The 18,516-nt window shown below is 42.3% G+C and overlaps 1 protein-coding gene across 1 annotated transcript in view; it reads left to right on the forward strand.

Moving 5' to 3' along the window:
* Window positions 1–10,157, forward strand: part of AGPS (alkylglycerone phosphate synthase) — a 214,174-nt gene extending 204,017 nt beyond the window's left edge. The window contains exon 20 of the mRNA XM_073577433.1: window positions 8,590–10,157. Within this exon, the coding sequence (XP_073433534.1) occupies window positions 8,590–8,711 (122 nt within the window). The 3' untranslated portion in view covers window positions 8,712–10,157. The remainder of the gene's footprint in view (window positions 1–8,589) is intronic.
* Window positions 10,158–18,516: the final 8,359 nt, after the last annotated feature.

Here is an 18,516-nt window from a genome sequence, read left to right on the forward strand (position 1 = left end):
GCAGCGTTGTCAGCGATTGTTGGGGGTTTCAGGACAAAGACCACCACTTGTTTAAAAAAAAAAAAAAAAATGTTTCAAAGGAGTGTACTGATTTTCTGAAAGATGAGCACCGCTCACGTCTCTGTTGCTTGCTTGCTTGCTCAGGGGCCAATGCACTCCTGAAGACTGACAGTATAAACCAGAGGTATGTTAGTGCCTCTGGTGTAAATTGTGTGCTCTAGTATGCTCCGCCTGGTATGGTAGTGCTTCTGGTGTAAATTGTGTGCTCTAGTATGCTCCGCCTGGTATGGTAGTGCCTCTGGTGTAAATTGTGTGCTCTAGTATGCTCCGCCTGGTATGGTAGTGCCTCTGGTGTAAATTGTGTGCTCTAGTATGCTCCGCCTGGTATGGTAGTGCTTCTGGTGTAAATTGTATGCTCTAGTATGCTCCGCTTGGTATGGTAATGTCTGTTGTAAATTGTATGCTCTCTGTAGGTTCTCTAGTATGCTCCGCCTGGTATGGTAGTGCCTCTGGTATAAATGTTCTCTAGTATGCTCCGCCTGGTATGGTAGTAAATCTGGTATAAATGTTCTCTAGTATGCTCCGCCTGGTATGGTAGTGCCTCTGATATAAAAGTTCTCTAGTATGCTCCGCCTGGTATGGTAGTGCCTCTTATATAAATGTTCTCTAGTATGCTCTGCCTGGTATGGTAGTGCCTCTGATATAAATGTTCTCTAGCATGCTCCGCCTGGTATGGTAGTGCTTCTGGTGTAAATTGTATGCTCTAGTATGCTCCGCCTGGTATGGTAGTGCTTCTGGTGTAAATGATATGTTCTAGTATGCTCCGCTTGGTATGGTAGTGCTTCTGGTGTAAATTGTATGCTCTAGTATGCTCCGCTTGGTATGGTAGTGCCTCTGGTATAAATGTTCTCTAGTATGCTCCGCCTGGTATGGTAGTGCCTCTGATATAAATGTTCTCTAGTATACTCTGCCTGGTATGGTAGTGCCTCTGATACAAATGTTCTCTAGTATGCTCTGCCTGGTATGGTAGTGCCTCTGGTGTAAATTGTGTGCTCTAGTATGCTCCGCCTGGTATGGTAGTGCTTCTGGTGTAAATTGTATGCTCTAGTATGCTCCGCTTGGTATGGTAGTGCATCTGGTATAAATGTTCTCTAGTATGCTCCGCCTGGTATGGTAGTGCCTCTGATATAAATGTTCTCTAGTATACTCTGCCTGGTATGGTAGTGCCTCTGATACAAATGTTCTCTAGTATGCTCTGCCTGGTATGGTAGTGCCTCTGGTGTAAATTGTGTGCTCTAGTATGCTCCGCCTGGTATGGTAGTGCTTCTGGTGTAAATTGTATGCTCTAGTATGCTGTGCCTGGTATGGTAGTGCTTCTGGTGTAAATTGTGTGCTCTAGTATGCTCCGCCTGGTATGGTAGTGCTTCTGTGTAAATTGTATGCTCTATTATGCTCCGCCTGGTATGGTAGTGCTTCTGGTGTAAATTGTATGCTCTAGTATGCTCCGCTTGGTATGGTAGTGCATCTGGTATAAATGTTCTCTAGTATGCTCCGCCTGGTATGGTAGTGCCTCTGATATAAATGTTCTCTAGTATGCTCCGCCTGGTATGGTAGTGCCTCTGATATAAATGTTCTCTAGTATACTCTGCCTGGTATGGTAGTGCCTCTGATACAAATGTTCTCTAGTATGCTCTGCCTGGTATGGTAGTGCCTCTGGTGTAAACTGTGTGCTCTAGCATGCTCCACCTGGTATGGTAGTGCCTCTGGTGTAAATTGTGTGCTCTAGTATGCTCCGCCTGGTATGGTAGTGCTTCTGTGTAAATTGTATGCTCTATTATGCTCCGCCTGGTATGGTGGTGCTTCTGGTGTAAATTGTATGCTCTAGTATGCTCCACTTGGTATGGTAGTGCATCTGGTATAAATGTTCTCTAGTATGCTCCGCCTGGTATGGTAGTGCTTCTGATATAAATGTTCTCTAGTATACTCTGCCTGGTATGGTAGTGCCTCTGATACAAATGTTCTCTAGTATGCTCTGCCTGGTATGGTAGTGCCTCTGGTGTAAACTGTGTGCTCTAGTATGCTCCGCCTGGTATGGTAGTGCTTCTGGTGTAAATTGTGTGCTCTAGTATGCTCCGCCTGGTATGGTAGTGCTTCTGGTGTAAATTGTATGCTCTAGTATGCTCCGCCTGGTATGGTAGTGCTTCTGGTGTAAATTGTATGCTCTAGTATGCTCCGCTTGGTATGGTAGTGCTTCTGGTGTAAATTGTATGCTCTAGTATGCTCCGCCTGGTATGGTAGTGCTTCTGGTGTAAATTGTATGCTCTAGTATGCTCCGCCTGGTATGGTAGTGCTTCTGGTGTAAATTGTATGCTCTAGTATGCTCCGCTTGGTATGGTAGTGCCTCTGGTGTAAATTGTGTGCTCTAGTATGCTCCGCCTGGTATGGTAGTGCTTCTGGTGTAAATTGTGTGCTCTAGTATGCTCCGCCTGGTATGGTAGTGCTTCTGGTGTAAATTGTGTGCTCTAGTATGCTCCGCCTGGTATGGTAGTGCTTCTGGTGTAAATTGTGTGCTCTAGTATGCTCCGCCTGGTATGGTAGTGCTTCTGGTGTAAATTGTGTGCTCTAGTATGCTCCGCCTGGTATGGTAGTGCTTCTGGTGTAAATTGTGTGCTCTAGTATGCTCCGCCTGGTATGGTAGTGCTTCTGGTGTAAATTGTGTGCTCTAGTATGCTCCGCCTGGAATGGTAGTGCCTCTGGTATAAATGTTCTCTAGTATGCTCCACCTGGTATGGTAGTGCCTCTGGTGTAAATTGTATGCTCTAGTATGCTCCGCCTGGTATGGTGGTGCCTCTGGTGTAAATTGTATGCTCTAGTATGCTCCGCTTAGTATGGTAATGTCTGTTGTAAATTGTATGCTCTAGTATGCTGCAAGCTTTGCTGCTTGGAGAAGGGCAGGGGCACTGAAGCACTCCATCTTTCCAGCAAGCTTCAGTGTACCGCTTGCAAGCGTTCATTCCTTTTCTAGATCACTGGCCATCTCTGACAGACTTTAGTGGTGGCTGGTAACCTTGACAACAACCAATATACTATAGATTTAAAAATCTATTCTTAAGAGGAGGTAAATTGCACAGTTGCTTGTTTTTACAGTCACATTGCAATTTTACCCATTTGACAATACTACCCCATTAAATGATGTACTGTTTAAAATAATAAACCCTCCTCTTCAATTGCTGTCCTGGGCCACAGCTACCCTGTGTACGTCCTGTGATGACTGTATGGACATGTGACTGCTGCAGCCAGTGAATGCTTCGGTCACCACTTCAGATAGTGATTGATTGCAGCGGTCATGAGGCCATCTAACTGGAAGTTGAAGCATGGAAGCGCAGCAGCAAACCCTAGCAGCACTAGAAGCGCAGTTCAGTAAAGGGAGTATTGTTTTAGATCATGTATAAAGTGGAAAACCCATTTATATATATTAGTTCGGTATTTAATAGACACTAAATAGATAAAGATTAGTTACAATATTCCTTCCTCTTCATAGCTTTGTATACAACTTTGTCACATATCCGATTTGTTTTGACAAAATCTGTAAAATGCCACCAACCTATTACGTGATTTATAATAGTGGCGTCGTCTTACGTGGCACAGGGACTTTTGAGATGTTCACGCACTAGGGCAGTGGTCTCCAACCTTTCTGACCTTGAGAGCCACATTCAGCTTAGACAGGGTCGTGAGCCACATTCAGCACTGAGAGGGGTGCGAGCCACATCCAGCTCCCATCTCCTTCAAAGTAGTGTCAATCAAGGCCCCCATTACAGGTATAATAATAACCCAAGCTTTTCCACAGAAATCACTCCAAAGCAGTACACTGAGATCCAGGGGTTGTTCCCACAATACCCCCACTCAGTATTCTCCCATCAAGGACTCCCAACACACTGTCACATCCAGCTTTGAGCACCTCCTCTAACAGGTAGTCTCATCCTCCAGCGTACCATACCTAAAACATCTCTAAACCCCTAAGACCAGTATATGTGCATCCAGATCTGCTCTTCTGTGCAGGGCTGCTCACAAAATTCACCATTTTGAGATGTGCTCTTCATTCCTGCTTGCTAGACCTGGAGCTAATGCACCAAGCTGGCAGACAGCCGCAAGCCACAATTCATGGGACCGCGAGCCACATGTGGCTCCCGAGCTACTGGTTGGGGATCCCTGCACTAGGGCGTGGGTTAAAATGTCTTCTATGTCCCTTCTGAGATTGCAGCCCTTTGATCAGAAATTACCTTTTTTAATAACCATGGAATTTTTCACGCTTTTAGATTTTTCCTCTTTCCCCCCCCCCCGAGAGCCTTGACTTTTGTATTTTTTTTTGTCGACACACAGCCTATGGGGACTTGTTTTTTTTTTTTGTTGTTGTTTTTTATGTTCTTTTAAGTTCAAGCTGTAGTTTTGAATGATACCATTTATTTTGTCATATAGTTTACTGAAAAGTGGGGGAAACATTTTAAGAGGGATTAAATGGTGAAAGTAAATAATCAGAATTCTGCCTTTGTTGTTTTTGGTTTCACAGTGTTCATTGTGTGGTATAAGGGTCCTGAAATAAAGATTGTCCAGTTCAGTGCAATTGTGGCAATGCCAAACTTTCATGGTCGTGTTTTTTTTTTTTTTGCTTGCTTTATTTAAAGTGAAGCTGTCAGCGGGATTGAGCCCTATAAACTAAAGGCATAGTCATAATGGCGCTGTGATGCTGATTAATATGATACCTTATGTAAAGGGATCCGCTCGGTGGTTGTTTAATACTCACTTTTATGACGTTTTCATAAAATGATGTCTTTTGTGTGTTTCAGGACGGGACGTGAGGGGCAGGGTCTTGTTCTAGTTCTCTGCCGCCCACCAGCCTCCTCTACTTCTTGTGCAGGTCCCTAATTATTCAGTGACCTGCCTCCTTTTTAATGTTCCACACCACCATCATTGTATGCACAGTGGGAGTTGGCGTCCCGTGTGCAGGACTGCAATAAAATGGCGCCGGTGTATGCGCAGATCGAGATTTCGGCTTTTACCTGATTTGACTTGATTGCTTTTTATTACTTTGTTTTTTGGGTTTTTTTTATGATTCTCATACAATTTAGTTTTATATTTTGATTGGACTTTTTTGTATGCTTCAGAACCATTTCCTTTTTATATATATATATTTAGGAAAACTTTATTCTCATTTTTTTTTTTAAGCACTTCAGCTCCTGAGCCCCCCAGGATGATAATTCACGTCCCATTGCAGGAAAGGTTTAACATAAATTCTTTTAAAACTGCAAAACAACTTGGAAAAAGTATTCCAGGAAATGTCTGTTGGAAACTGTAGTGCGCCCCTTAAGGTTGTGCCTTAGTGTCATTAGGATCCACACCTATTTCAAGAACAAGGGGTCCCCTATCCCACATCTTGCAACTTTTGTGAAAGGAGAGGAGTCTTTGCATTTGCACTTCTCTTAATTCACTTACTTGGGAGTTCCAAAACTAGCTGAGCAAGTGTGCCAAAAGTCTGAACCACACCGATCAGACTTTTATGGCATATCCCATGGACATCCCATAAATGTCTAAGTATGTGATATGCACACTCCCTGTTCACACTGTGTTTTTGCACTGCAGAATTTTGGGGATTCAGATAAAGCCATAGACCGCAAAAACACAAAAGACGTTTAAAAGGAGTTTTCTCAGCGCCCATCGTTTCAGACCAGCACAAAAATTGAGCAAACTGCCTCCTTTTGCCCTTCTGAAAAGATGGATGCAGCTGGGAAAAATAACCCACAAAAAATATCAATTTGACCTACGTTGGTGTCATTGCAGTCTGATTGTCGGCGGTTCCATGTGAATGCTGTTTTTGGGGGTTCAGATGGAACGCACTGCATAAACGCACTATGAACAGGATTTCAGGAGACAAGTGTAGATCATTGAGTAACGGTTAAAGAATGGCTAGAACTTGGCATTGTATCTTTAGTTGGGTTCCTTTACCGATTATCGCGTCTTGGCTCATGCTACTTTCTTTTCTCCAAACATATAGGCCTAACATAGCGCTACCAGTAATGATGTGTGTGTGTGTGTGGGGGGGGGTTGTCATTAAAACTCCATTAATTTGAAAAAAATTAACATTTTATTGAAGAAGATTCATCTTTACCTGCAGTGAAAAAGAAAGTTTCCAAATAGTTGCCAAGTATTTTCAAAGAGTTTAATAAAATGAAAGGGGATAACCACTTTCTATCCTTTCTAGGCTTTCTAGCTATAAACGCTTGTGGACTGACATATGTAGTCCATTTTTTTACCCTCGTGTTGCCCATCAATCAGATGTTAGCTCTGGATGGTCGTAGCTGTGGCATCTATAGCAGTCAAGATGGTGGCAGTTATGTGCTTTACCGATCTGACTTTCCTGGCTTCGACTGCTTGTATGCTGCATTGAGCACATTACATCAATAAAAGCAGTAGAATTTCTTATATTTACAAATTCACTTAAAGGGAATCTGTCAGCAGGTGTTTGCCGTGAAATCTGAGAGCAGCAATACTTACGGCAAGAGAGCCTGATTCCTGTAATGTCACTTACTGGTCTGCTTGGTGCAGTTCTGATAGATTCCCTGTTTTATCTGTTGATGTAGCAGTGCTCAGAATGTTGAGCTGTGTATAATCCTGCCCACACACCCGATTTTCAGCTTCCTGTGTACACTGTAATCATTGGTGGGGTCGGGGGTTTCACAGATTAACCTGACTGACCTGCACATTAGACCTAGTTCTGCAGTGATAATCTCCTGTTGGTAAAACACTGATTGTGTTGCAACTTCAGCACTCAGCCTAGTAAGTGACATATTCTTGGAATCAGGCTAGTGTTTACTTTTCCAGAGAGGGGACATGAAGGAAAGGTAAACCCTGTTCACAAGTCTTCTGACAATGGTGGTTGGTGCATCTAGTTAGCAGAAGTTGACATGTGTAAACCGCAGCATAATGGTGCCACACCAAGGCCTTTCATCCATCCAGACTTTCTCAAGGTGTTAAAGGGAATCCAATCACATTTTTTTTTTTGCTACTCTGAGAGCAGCAAGATGTAGGAGCAAAGACCCTGATCCCAGCAATGTATCAATTACTTTCGTGGGTTCTGCAGTTTTGATCAAAAAACTATTTTCTCTGCAGCAGATCTAGCCGTTCTCTGATAGCTGAGCTCTGTGTAACCCCACCCACACTTTGATTGACAGCTTTCTGCCTATGCACGCAGAAAAGCTGCCAATCAATGATGGGGACGTGGTTATAGAGAGCTCATGACTCTGGAGAACAGTGATGGTGATAGCCTCCTGCAGGTAAGGCTAGTTTCACACTAGCGCTTTTGAGCGCAGCGACGGCCTGCGCACGGCCGCCGCTAAGCCCCGCCCCCTGCCGCGCCTCCGCCGGTAGCTCTGCCTACCGGCGCATGACGCTGCATGCGTCCTGCGTCCCCTATCTTTATCACTGGGGGCGCAGGCCGTGCGCAGTATGCGTTTGGCGGCGCATGCGTCCTTTTGACGGTGCGCCGACCTGCGCCAACCTGCTGCAGTTTGGTTGCGCTCGGCGCACCGTCAAAAAGGCGCATGCGCCGCCAAACGCATACTGCGCACGGCCTGCGCCCCCAGTGATAGATAGGGGACGCAGGACGCATGCAGCGTCATGCGCCGGTAGGCAGAGCTACCGACGGAGGAGCGGCAGGGGGCGGGGCTTAGCGGCGGCCGTGCGCAGGCCGTCGCTGCGCTCAAAAGCGCTAGTGTGAAACTAGCCTAAGTGATTTATAAAAAAAAACTACAGCAGTCAGGTAAGTTATACATTGCTGGAATCGGGGTCTCTGCCACTACATCATGCTGCTCTCTGATTAGGAGGCAAAATCCTGACGACGGGTACTCTTAACTAATGCAACTCCCCTTCTATGCTTTGTTCACATTTTTCATTATTTCTGTCTTCACTTTTAATAATTTACAACTTCATCTGTCTAAATTTTAGTTTTTATTGATTGTGGGGGTTTTTTGGTCATGAAGGTTTTATGTCTCCACCATTCAGAGCCTCAGACGTAATTTGTACCTTGTAACGTGTTAAGTGCTGTTTGCCCTTCTAAATTCTCATTGAATACACTGGAGAGTTTACTTTAAGACGGTGATTTGACTTCTATGTTTTGTTTCAATTTTTTTTTTTTTTAAACAGATCATTAGATTAAGATTTTAGTTCTTTGGAAAACGTGGTTACCATTTCATTATTTTCTAAGCAACCCGTAATCCCCGCCTAAGCCTCATCTACATTTTGCAGTTTGCCGAGAAAGCAGGCGACGCTGAATGCAGCCGTCCTTCGGGAATACACCGAACTTAATGAGCTTGATAGTCTGGTGGGCTCAATAAATCAAATAAAGGAAAACATTTCTCATTTCTGAATAAAAGCATTTATCACCCTGTGTTTATTCATTCATGGTCATAAGATTGATTGGCTTCTTGTATCATGAATGTATACCAAAGCATTTATTTTTATTTATTTAATTTTTCCCCCCCCTTTTTTTTCCCCTTCTCTCTCTTCTCCCCCCTTTTTTCCATTCCTGTCTTCTAGTCGGCAAGTTACGAAAGCAGTGGCTGAAGGAGAGCATTTCACATGTCGGAATAGGAATGCTCCAATCTGTGAAGAATTTCGTCGACCCCAACAATATCTTTGGAAATCGAAACCTTTTATAAAGAAAGCTCTATCTGTAATTCTGTCTTTTGCGTCCAAATGTTTTAATACCGTACAGAGATCCCCCCGGTGAACTAGCGCGGTCTAAGGAGGCGGAAACCCGAATGAAGAAATGCCACCGAGAATTGCACATTCCGCGTGTTGATCAAATGTCCTTTTATTGGAAGAATCTCGCTAAGAATTGGACTTGGCACAATCTGTACTAAGGGAGGGGATAGGGGGGGTAGACAGCTGCACTTTTCCCCGACTGCTCTTGACCCTCCAGACATATGTTACATTAACGTGCCCTCAGTTGTCAGGGCTTGAAAATTCACTTTGTCTCAGCTAGCCAGAAATGCATAGCATGCCGCCGTTTAGAGCAAATGGCAATTTCTTAAGCTAGTCAAGCAAGACATTGATTTATCTGAATATGTTTTGCTGCACTAGGCCAATTTTTTTTTTTTTCCCCCCCCGAGTTCACATAGTCGGCGAATAAGAGGTTCTGCATCAGCTGCAGTCATTCTAAAAAGACCCGCGCTTCCTTAATAAGACTAACAGCCACTAAATAATGTACGCAAGTATATTAATAATCACCCGATACTGCTGTTTTTTACACCTGCGTCATTTCCCGATTTCTCCTACGGTGGCGCTGTTTTTATGGCTGCGGAGTCGACGACCACAACGCTCTTATTCTACTTCTCTTTTTTCCAAACTGAAGGAGAAATTCCGCGAATAAAAGGAAATTGATAGACAGGTGGAAGTAAATAGGTTGGCTATTTTGAGAAGAAAGTGAGCGCGCGTCCCCTCCCTGTACAGTACCCTTGCCGGCAGATCGGCCACCTTCTGTACTACCTACTTGGTGATCTAGGCTCTCGAAACAATCTGCAGATCGGATGCACAAAGCGGCTGCTCCTCATTTTCCTTGTCGGAGGGTGGCAGCTGCTCTGTGCAGAAAGCATCCCCATCCAGAGACGAGGTCTGATGCTTGGAAGTGTGCGCAGAAACAGCTGTTCTCCCTGCCTCCTACGAGCCCGTCTCCTGGGAACAATACCGCATTAACACCATCAAGCTTTAAGAAATCTCCTCTTTGTGTCATGGAAGGGTTTTTTTTTTGAGATTGCATTTTTGTTACAATAAATATTTAATCCGCTTATTTTTTTTATGGGTTTTTTTTTTTCGGACGGCAAATAAAACTGGAATCTATGCCTCCTCACTCATATCAGGCTATAGAAACCGCCGTCTCAAGACGATCATCCTTGCTCCACTCTTTCTTCTATGAGGCCCGTTGGAGTTTTTTTCCGAAATGATGGGATTCTACTCTTTAACCCCTTCACTACTGCAGCACCTTGTGCACTCAGCTGGTTACAATTCTGAATTAGCCATAATACATTTTTGTACAGAAATGCTAGCATCTTCATATTGTATGTTCACTACAGAATTTGACATAAAATTAACGCTTTCACCCAAAACGGCCTCGTTGTCTTTATTTTTATCAGTTTTATCGGTGGGGTGAAAGAGAGGGTAAAGGTTTTACAGCCTGCCTTTTTATTTATCATCTTGTTTTGTATTGTTGTTTTTTTTTTTTATATAAATGGCGTAGGAGTCAAGGTTAGCGTTGGCAATTTATTACTATTATATTCTGTTATATTAATTAGGACACAGATCAGTGATATCACCGAGCATCATCAAGTCTGGGTTTTTACAGTCCATATCTTTTTTCTTGAGATGGAAAAAGCCTAAATGTGATGGTTTGCTAGATGGTTTTTTTTTTTAATTAGAAGATGCCCTTCCACAGTGTAGACTGAGCAAAGTGAAAAATATGATATACCTTAATAGTGAAATTCCTTAAATCTAGCTTGATGGGTTCTCATAGAAAATTAGTAAGGGGGTGGATAAAAAACATCAAGTGATGAAGCGGTTTTACGTGTTCTTAAAGAGAACCTTTCGCTATGAAAATGCAGTTTATTCTGCCTTCATCATGTTATAGAGCAGGAGGAGCTGAGCAGATTGCTATATAGTTTTATTAGAAAAGATCCAGTATAATCTGTGTTTCATTCATTTAAATTTCTCTTTCTGGGACTTTCGGTCCAGTGGGCGGTCCGATCAGTGATTGGAGAGGACTGTCAAAAAAAAGAGGACTGCACCAAAAATCCTAGAAAGAGCAGAGGTTTAAATCATTAAAACACAGGTTATATTGAATATTTTCTCACAAAACTATATATCAATCTGATCAGCTTCCCCTTCATAACATGTCTGCACTTTATTTTCATGGTGACAAGTTCCTTTTAATAGGTCCCAATTGCTATGATTATCTTTATACAATATCTTTACATTATTCAGAGAACATTTATTTTGATACTGAGCTTTAGATCCGCTGCATAGATATAAAGTCAGATTTTACCATTTTTTGCTGTCTGCATCCACTACTAGGGGAAGCTATAACGCTTACTGGGCACAAACATTGACCCAAATAATGTATGCAATAATCTCCTGAGAGTTGTGATTCATTGCAATATTTTTCATAAGTTCATAGTTTATGAATGTATGATCACTGGGGGTTTGACTTCTGAGACCCCCTCCAACCAGAAGAATGGGGACCTCTCTTGTTAATGTAGCAGTAGTTTGTACAGTGGGTACGGAAAGTATTCAGACCCCTTGAAATTTTTCACTCTTGTTTCATTGCAGCCGTTTGGTAAATTCAAAAAAGTTCATTTTTTTTCTTATTAATGTACACTCTGCACCCCATCATCTTGACTGAAAAAAAAATAAATGTAGACATTTTTGCAAATTTATTTAAAAAGAAAAACTGAAATATCAAATGGCCACAAGTATTCAGACCCTTTGCTCAGACACTCATATTTAAGTCACATGCTGTCCATTTCTTTGTGATCCTCCTTGAGATGGTTCTACTTCATTGGAGTCCAGCTGTGTTTAATTAAACTGATAGGACTTGATTTGTAAAGGCGCACACCTGTCTATATAAGACCTCACAGTGCATGTCAGACCAAATGAGAATCATGAGGTCAAAGGAACTGGTCAAGGAGCTCAGAGACAGAATTGTGGCAAGGCACAGATCTGGCCAAGGTTCTAAAAGAATTTCTGCAGTACTCAAGGTTCCTAAGAGCACAGTGGCCTCCATAATCCTTAAATGGAAGAAGTTTGGGACCACCAGACGTCTTCCTAGACCTGGCCGTCCAGCCAAACTGAGCAATCGTGGGAGAAGAGACTTGGTGAGAGAGTTAAAGAAACCCAATTGAGCATCTCTGGAGAGCTCCCTGAAAATGGCCGTCCACCAACGTTCACCCTCCAACCTGATGTAACCGGAGAGGATCTGCAAGGAAAAATGGCAGAGGATCCATAAAATCCAGGTGTGAAAAACTTGTTGCATCATTTCAAAGAAGACTCATGGCTGTACTAGCTCCAAGGGTGCTTTTACTCAATACTGAGAAAAGGGTCTGAATACTTATGACCATGTGACATTTCAGTTTTTCTTTATTAATAAACTAGCTGAAGAGCCCAGCGTTGCCCGGGCATAGTACCTAACTGTGGGTCCCGCTGTCTTCCTTAACATCCCCGCACACCACCCGCCGTCCTGTTCTATCCCTCCGCAGCCGCGCTCTACATCCATGTCCCGGTGTCCCTCCACAGCCCCAGTCTCTTTGTCCACAGCCCTGTTCTCCCGCTCTCTCCCTGGCCTAGCACTGTAGTAGGCCGCAGTAGAAGCCAGGGACTAAATTCAGGCCGGGAAGCTGCAGGGGAGAGGGGATAGTGCAGTTGGCGACGGGGAGCGCCGACTGAGCCGGGACAGGGCTGGGAGGGTGCCGGCACAATTCGGCCCCTGTCCTGAAGACTGTCTTCCTTACAGCCCCGCTCTCCATGCACTGTCCTGCTGTATCCGTCCTCAGCCCTGCTCTCCAACCGCATCCCTCTCTGCTGCTTTGTGATTGGTTGGTGTCCCACTCTGCTGCTTCGTGATTGGTTGGTGATACACACACATTCCGATTTATATAGAGAGATTTGCAAAAATTTCTACCTTTTTTCAGTCAAGATGAGGTGCAGAGTACATGAATGAGAAAAAAAATGAACTTTTTTGAATTTACCAAATGGCTGCAATGAAACAGTTAAAAATGTAAAGGGGTGTGAATACTTTCCGTACCCACTGTATTTGTGACCATCTTTGTCCACATCTATAATGGTCATTACCTCTTCGTTAACCATAGAGCCTACGTTCTACAGATCGGTAGAGATGCCAGCAGCTGGATTCCCAATGATCAGTGGATGGGTGGAAAATGTTTTTATGAGAGTCCCCTTTTACTTGGATAGGCAAGTGTCCTAATGGTATAGTCCCATGGTAGATGTGGTGGAAAGCCACGCTAATAATCATGTTAGAAAAAGGAAAAGAACCACTATGCCTTAAAGGGAATCTGTCACCTACCCTTTGGCGGGTGATGAAAACGAGGTCGGTCCGATGGGCGGTGTTCCCGATGTGTGCCGCCTCCCCATCCTTGCCCGCCGTCCGCAGGTTATTGCTGAATTGGAGTAGGTGTATGCCGTTTTTTGCGCGTGCGCTATGCATTCATAGCTCACGCGCAGTATGCTTTGCCCAACTGGGGGCAAAGCTGGACTGCGCATGCGCCGGTTAACTAAGCCCCGGAAGTATTTTGCGTACACCTACTCCAATTCAGCAATAACCTGCGGACGGCGGGCAATGATGGGGAGGCGGCACACATCGGGAACACCACCCATCGGACCGGACTGACCTCGTTTTCATCGCCCGCCAAAGGGTAGGTGACAGATTCCCTTTAATAGAGCTATAATAAATGACTTAAAGGTTTATAGAACTAAAGTAAGAGGGTAGTGAAGAGTAGAGTTGAGCGAAACAGGTCAGCCAGATTCATAAGTCGCCAACTTATGCCAAAGTCGGGTTTAGCCGACCAAAACCCGACCACAGCGTGAAGTCGGCCATGCGGTCGTCAAAACGAGTGCCAAAGTCGGATTTCCAAGAATGCTTGCACGTGACTTTTTTTCAGCCAATGAGCAAGGACGTACACTGTGGGCAACGAGATGACATGTGCAGCGTCCGGGGAGAGAGAGATACTTGCATTGGGTTTCGTGTTTCAGTCGGACCTCCGACTTTTCAAGATAATCGGCCTTTTTCGTTCGACTCGACTTTTGAGAAAGTCGGGTTTCATGAAACCCGACTCGACCCTAAAAAAGGCAAAGTCGCTCATCTCTATTGAAGAGTCGTTAAAAACTTAGAGCGTAAAACCAAGTAAAATACTCAAAACTTAACCCCCGGGAGGTATTTACGATTTTGCATTTTTGTTTTTCGCTCCTTCGTCCCAGAGCCCTAACTTTTTTTATTTTTCTGTCAGTATGGTCGTGTGAGAGCTTGTTTTTTGCTGGACAAGTTATAATTTTGAGTGACGCCATTCGCTTTACCATGACATGTAACAGAAAACGGGAAAAAAAATGCAATCCCATACTTTTTTGTTTTGGATTTTTTTTTTTTTTTTTACTAGGTTCACTAAATGCTAAAACTGACCTGCCATTATGATTCTTCAGGTCATTACGAGTTCATAGACACCAAACATGTCTGTTTTATCTAAGTGGTGGGAAAAAAAATCCAAACTTTGTTAAATAAAAACAAAAAATTGCACCATTTTCCGATACCCTTAGCGTCTCCATTCTTCATGATCTCTGGTTGGGTGAGGGCATAGTTTTTGCGTGCCGAGCTGACGTTTTTAATGATACCATTTTGGTGCAGATATGATCTTTTGATCGACCGTTATTGCATTTTAATGTAATGTCGCGGCGACCAAAAAAACGCAATTCTGGGTTTTGACTATTTTTTCGCTATGCCATTTAGTTAATCCTTTTTTTTTTTTTATTTATGGATCGAGTGATTCTGAATGCAGCTATACCAAATATGTGTACATTTTTTTTTTTTGAATGGGACGAAAAGGGAGTGATTTGAACTTTTATATTTTTTTTATATTTTTAAAAACATTTTTTTTGTTAAACTTTTGGCTTGCTTCAATAGTCTCCATGGGAGATAAGCTACTACAACTCAATCAGCTCAGCTACATAGAGGCGATGATCAGTTCGCCTCTATGTAATAGAAATGCTTGCTATGAGCGCCGATCACCCGGTGGTTCTCACAGCCAGTGGGCAGTGACAACCATAGAGGTCTCCAGGAGACCTCTGGTTGTCATTCCTACGAACAGGTGATCCACGATCACGTGACGGGGTCAACGGTGAGCGGATTCCTGACCCGATGGCTGGAAGCGTGAGTTAAATGCCGCTGTCAACGTTTGATAGCCGTGTGTGGATCGCAATTCCACCCGTGGCTATTCCAGACACATGTCAGCTGTTCAAAATAGCTGACATGTCCTGGGAAAGATGTGGGCTCACCGCCGGAGCCCGCATCAAAGGGAGGGCGTCCGACGGCATACTATTACGCCTGACGTTGGAAAGGGGTTAATAGTGGGGTACCACAGGGTTAGTATTGGGTCCATTTCTTAATATATTAATGACCTTGTAGAGGACGTACTAAGTGAAATTTAAATGTTTGCAGATGATTTTAAGCTCTGCAACGTGATCAACACAAAGGAGGGGAATTTATGGAAGATGGACGTTTGGGCCAAGAAATGGCAATTAAAGTTTAGCATAAAATGTAAGGTTATGTACTTGGGCAGAGGAAACAAAATGTACTGTTATGTACTAAAAATTAACACGATGGGTAAAGCACACTGAAAAAGACTTTGTTGCCCACCAATACACCAAACTCAAATTTAGCGACCAGAGCCAAGCCGTTGCCATCAAGGCAAATTTAAATAAAGGGATGCATTAAAAGAGGCATGTTCATGACAAGAACATAGTTTTGCCTATCTGCAAGCACCAGTGTGGCTACTCTTAGAATAATCTACAATTTTGGATTCCAGTGTGTAAGAAGGACATGGCTGTACTAGAGCGGGTGCAGAGAAGAGCAACAAAGGATTTTTAGGGGATATGTTTGTAATAGGATTACCCCCTAAGTCTTTATTTTTTACCAATGTACAAAAATATCAATAGACCATTTCTAATGATCTTTTTACAATAAGACCTGCAAAGTTGACGAGGAGGCATCCTTTACATATAGAGGAAAGCAGGTATAATCCTCATCACACATGGCAATCTTTAGCTCTCTGCCACAGCACGTAATGGCCGGTTCACTAAACAAGTTCAAGGAGGATCTAGATGACTTTCTTGGAAAAATAGAATGTTAAAAGTTATGGGTTCTAGACTCTGTGATGGGACGTTGATCCAGGGAACTAGTCTGATTTCCAGATGTGAAGTCGGGTTTGCTAATGTGGCAATTGGCATCTGCCTGATTTTGCCTTACTCTAGATCAATATAATGGCATTTGGACTGATCTTGATGGACTTGTCTTCTTTCAGCCTTAAAACTATGAAAGCTTGGCGACGAATGAGTGAACAGGTTTACGCTGTCAAAGGTGTTATCGGCAAACAAGTACACTTATTCCCTCCTGCAGGTGAGTGTACCTTTCGGTCATATGTGGCTGAACGCTGTGTGACCGTACCCTTATTTTTAGACCAACTCATAGAACAGCAGATGCCACAACCTCTTCTGTATTTTTCCTTGAATAAGGGTGGTTACATTGTGGATTATCCAGGCATTATAATATGCAGAAAACTTTTTATAAGCTTTCAATCAAGCTCATTCACATATTTAGTAAAAAAGAAAAAATCTATGTGGAAATTGACCTGCGGTGAATATTTTAAATCTGCAGTGGAAATTCAGTTCCATTTACCGGAACAATGTTTCAGATGAATGGGACCATGGCAGAACCTTCTGCAACAAAATCTGCAGTAAATTTGCCATTTGTGAATGTTCTGTTGGGCTAATGATTTTTATTGAGTATTTCACTCTTTGTAATGCTTTGGATAAAATCTGTGATTAAGAACTCTAATAATTTGTGCAGCTTTTGCAGCAGTTTGGGCACATTTTTTTTTTCTGTTCAGTTACGCACCGTGTGCATGTATACCTACATTGTGACTATTATTGCAAACATTTTCTTAGAACTACTGGCTCCACAAGGTCTTTAAATGACCAGTGATGAATTGGCTGTCAAAATTCACCCTCCAGTCCCTGTGCAGCACCTAACAAAGGGGTTAACTGACAACCAATACTTTAAAATAAAAATAATGGAGAGTTCATTATGAGGAGGACCCGGCTTCCCAGTGCACCAGAGGAGTTTAACTCCGCATAATTATGTAAATGCTGAGATCCCAGCTCACAATAATTACCATGTATTGCAGCAACATTACTTCAATGCCAGCACATATATCACTGTATAGTAGTTAAAAGAGCATTTTATGATCCATTTTCCTCAAAGCGGAACGTGTCATTAGAAAATGACCTATTGTTTAAATCTAGTTTTATGTTAAATGTGTAAATGTATACAGTATTGTGAAAAAGTTTTATGCAGATATTGAAAAATTGCTGCAAAATAAGAACGCTTTCAAATTATAGAAATGTTAATATTTTAACCACAAAAGATGTGTGGTTATTCCTTCATGATGTTTGGAACAATCTCCATAAACTCCGTGTGAGAATACCTTGAAGAACGGATGCTGTTTTTAAGGAAAAGGGCGGTCACCTGCTCTATATTGATGTGTTTTAGATTCCTCTTTTGTTCGTCCACTTTGCATTTTGTTAATTGGTAATAAACTATTGAAACTATTTTTTTAAACAATTCTTACTCTACACGTGTGGTGTTTTTTTTATACTGCAGAATCGAAACCACTTCAATTTGATATTAATTTCGGTAATCTAACATAACATATATATATATATATATATATATATATATATATATATATATATATATATATCTTAAGAAATAAGAAACATTGTAAAAAAAACAAACAAAACTTCCGATTCTAAAGTGAAAAGGTACCATAAATAAGAACAATAAAAAAACATAAGAAAAAAAAATATGAAAAGAGAAGAAAAAGGGAGTCTAGGAGACAGCACTTTCAAGTTTATATCATCCAGAGGTTGCAGAAATTTCAGCCAGTCGTGCCAAATTTTAGAGAATTTATGTATTTTTTTTTTTATAGAATCATTGCCCTTACTGACCCATGTTTCTACCATGGGAGGACTTGCGGTTTCCATAACTTAAGTATGCATGTTCTGGTGGCCTAATACCTCAGTAAGGACCGTTTGTATTTTGGGATTAGAATCCCACAGTGATGCAACAAATGTGGCCACGTCTACCTATAAAAACCTGGTCACCATCTCTCCAGATCAGTCCTATAATACCAGACCAGAAGTCAGACAACCACCCACAAGACCTGAAGAGATGATGGATCGTACCGTCTTCCTCTCCATATCTGTTGGCTCCACTTTGAGAAAAATCTCTTGCAATCGCTATGGCACCTGGTATCATCTGGGCAGTATCTTGTAGGTCGTTTTCAGTTATTTTGAACTCATAGAGGGTTTATGGCTTGTGGATCAGTCAGTAGGTTCATAAAAAAAAAAAAAAAACCACACAGCTGCCAGTCATTCCTCATCGGCTTGCTGTCAGTTTTTTAATGTATAGATATTTTTTTTTTTTTTTCATCTGACAAAACTGATGATACTGAATGTCAAATCTGATGTACGGGCCAAAACAGATGAAAACGGGATCAAAACAAGTCTGTTTATTCTTGTTTGCAAAAAAAAAAAAAAAAATGGACGTGTGGAACTGGTCTTATGCAACTGTAAAAAAACAAAAAAGAAACACCCAAGTATTTTCTTACCTCTAATAACTGGCAGATCAAT

Source organism: Dendrobates tinctorius, unplaced genomic scaffold (genome assembly GCF_039654945.1).
Source record: "Dendrobates tinctorius isolate UK_male_01 unplaced genomic scaffold, ASM3965494v1 ptg000056l, whole genome shotgun sequence".
Classification (NCBI taxonomy): Eukaryota; Metazoa; Chordata; class Amphibia; order Anura; family Dendrobatidae; genus Dendrobates; species Dendrobates tinctorius.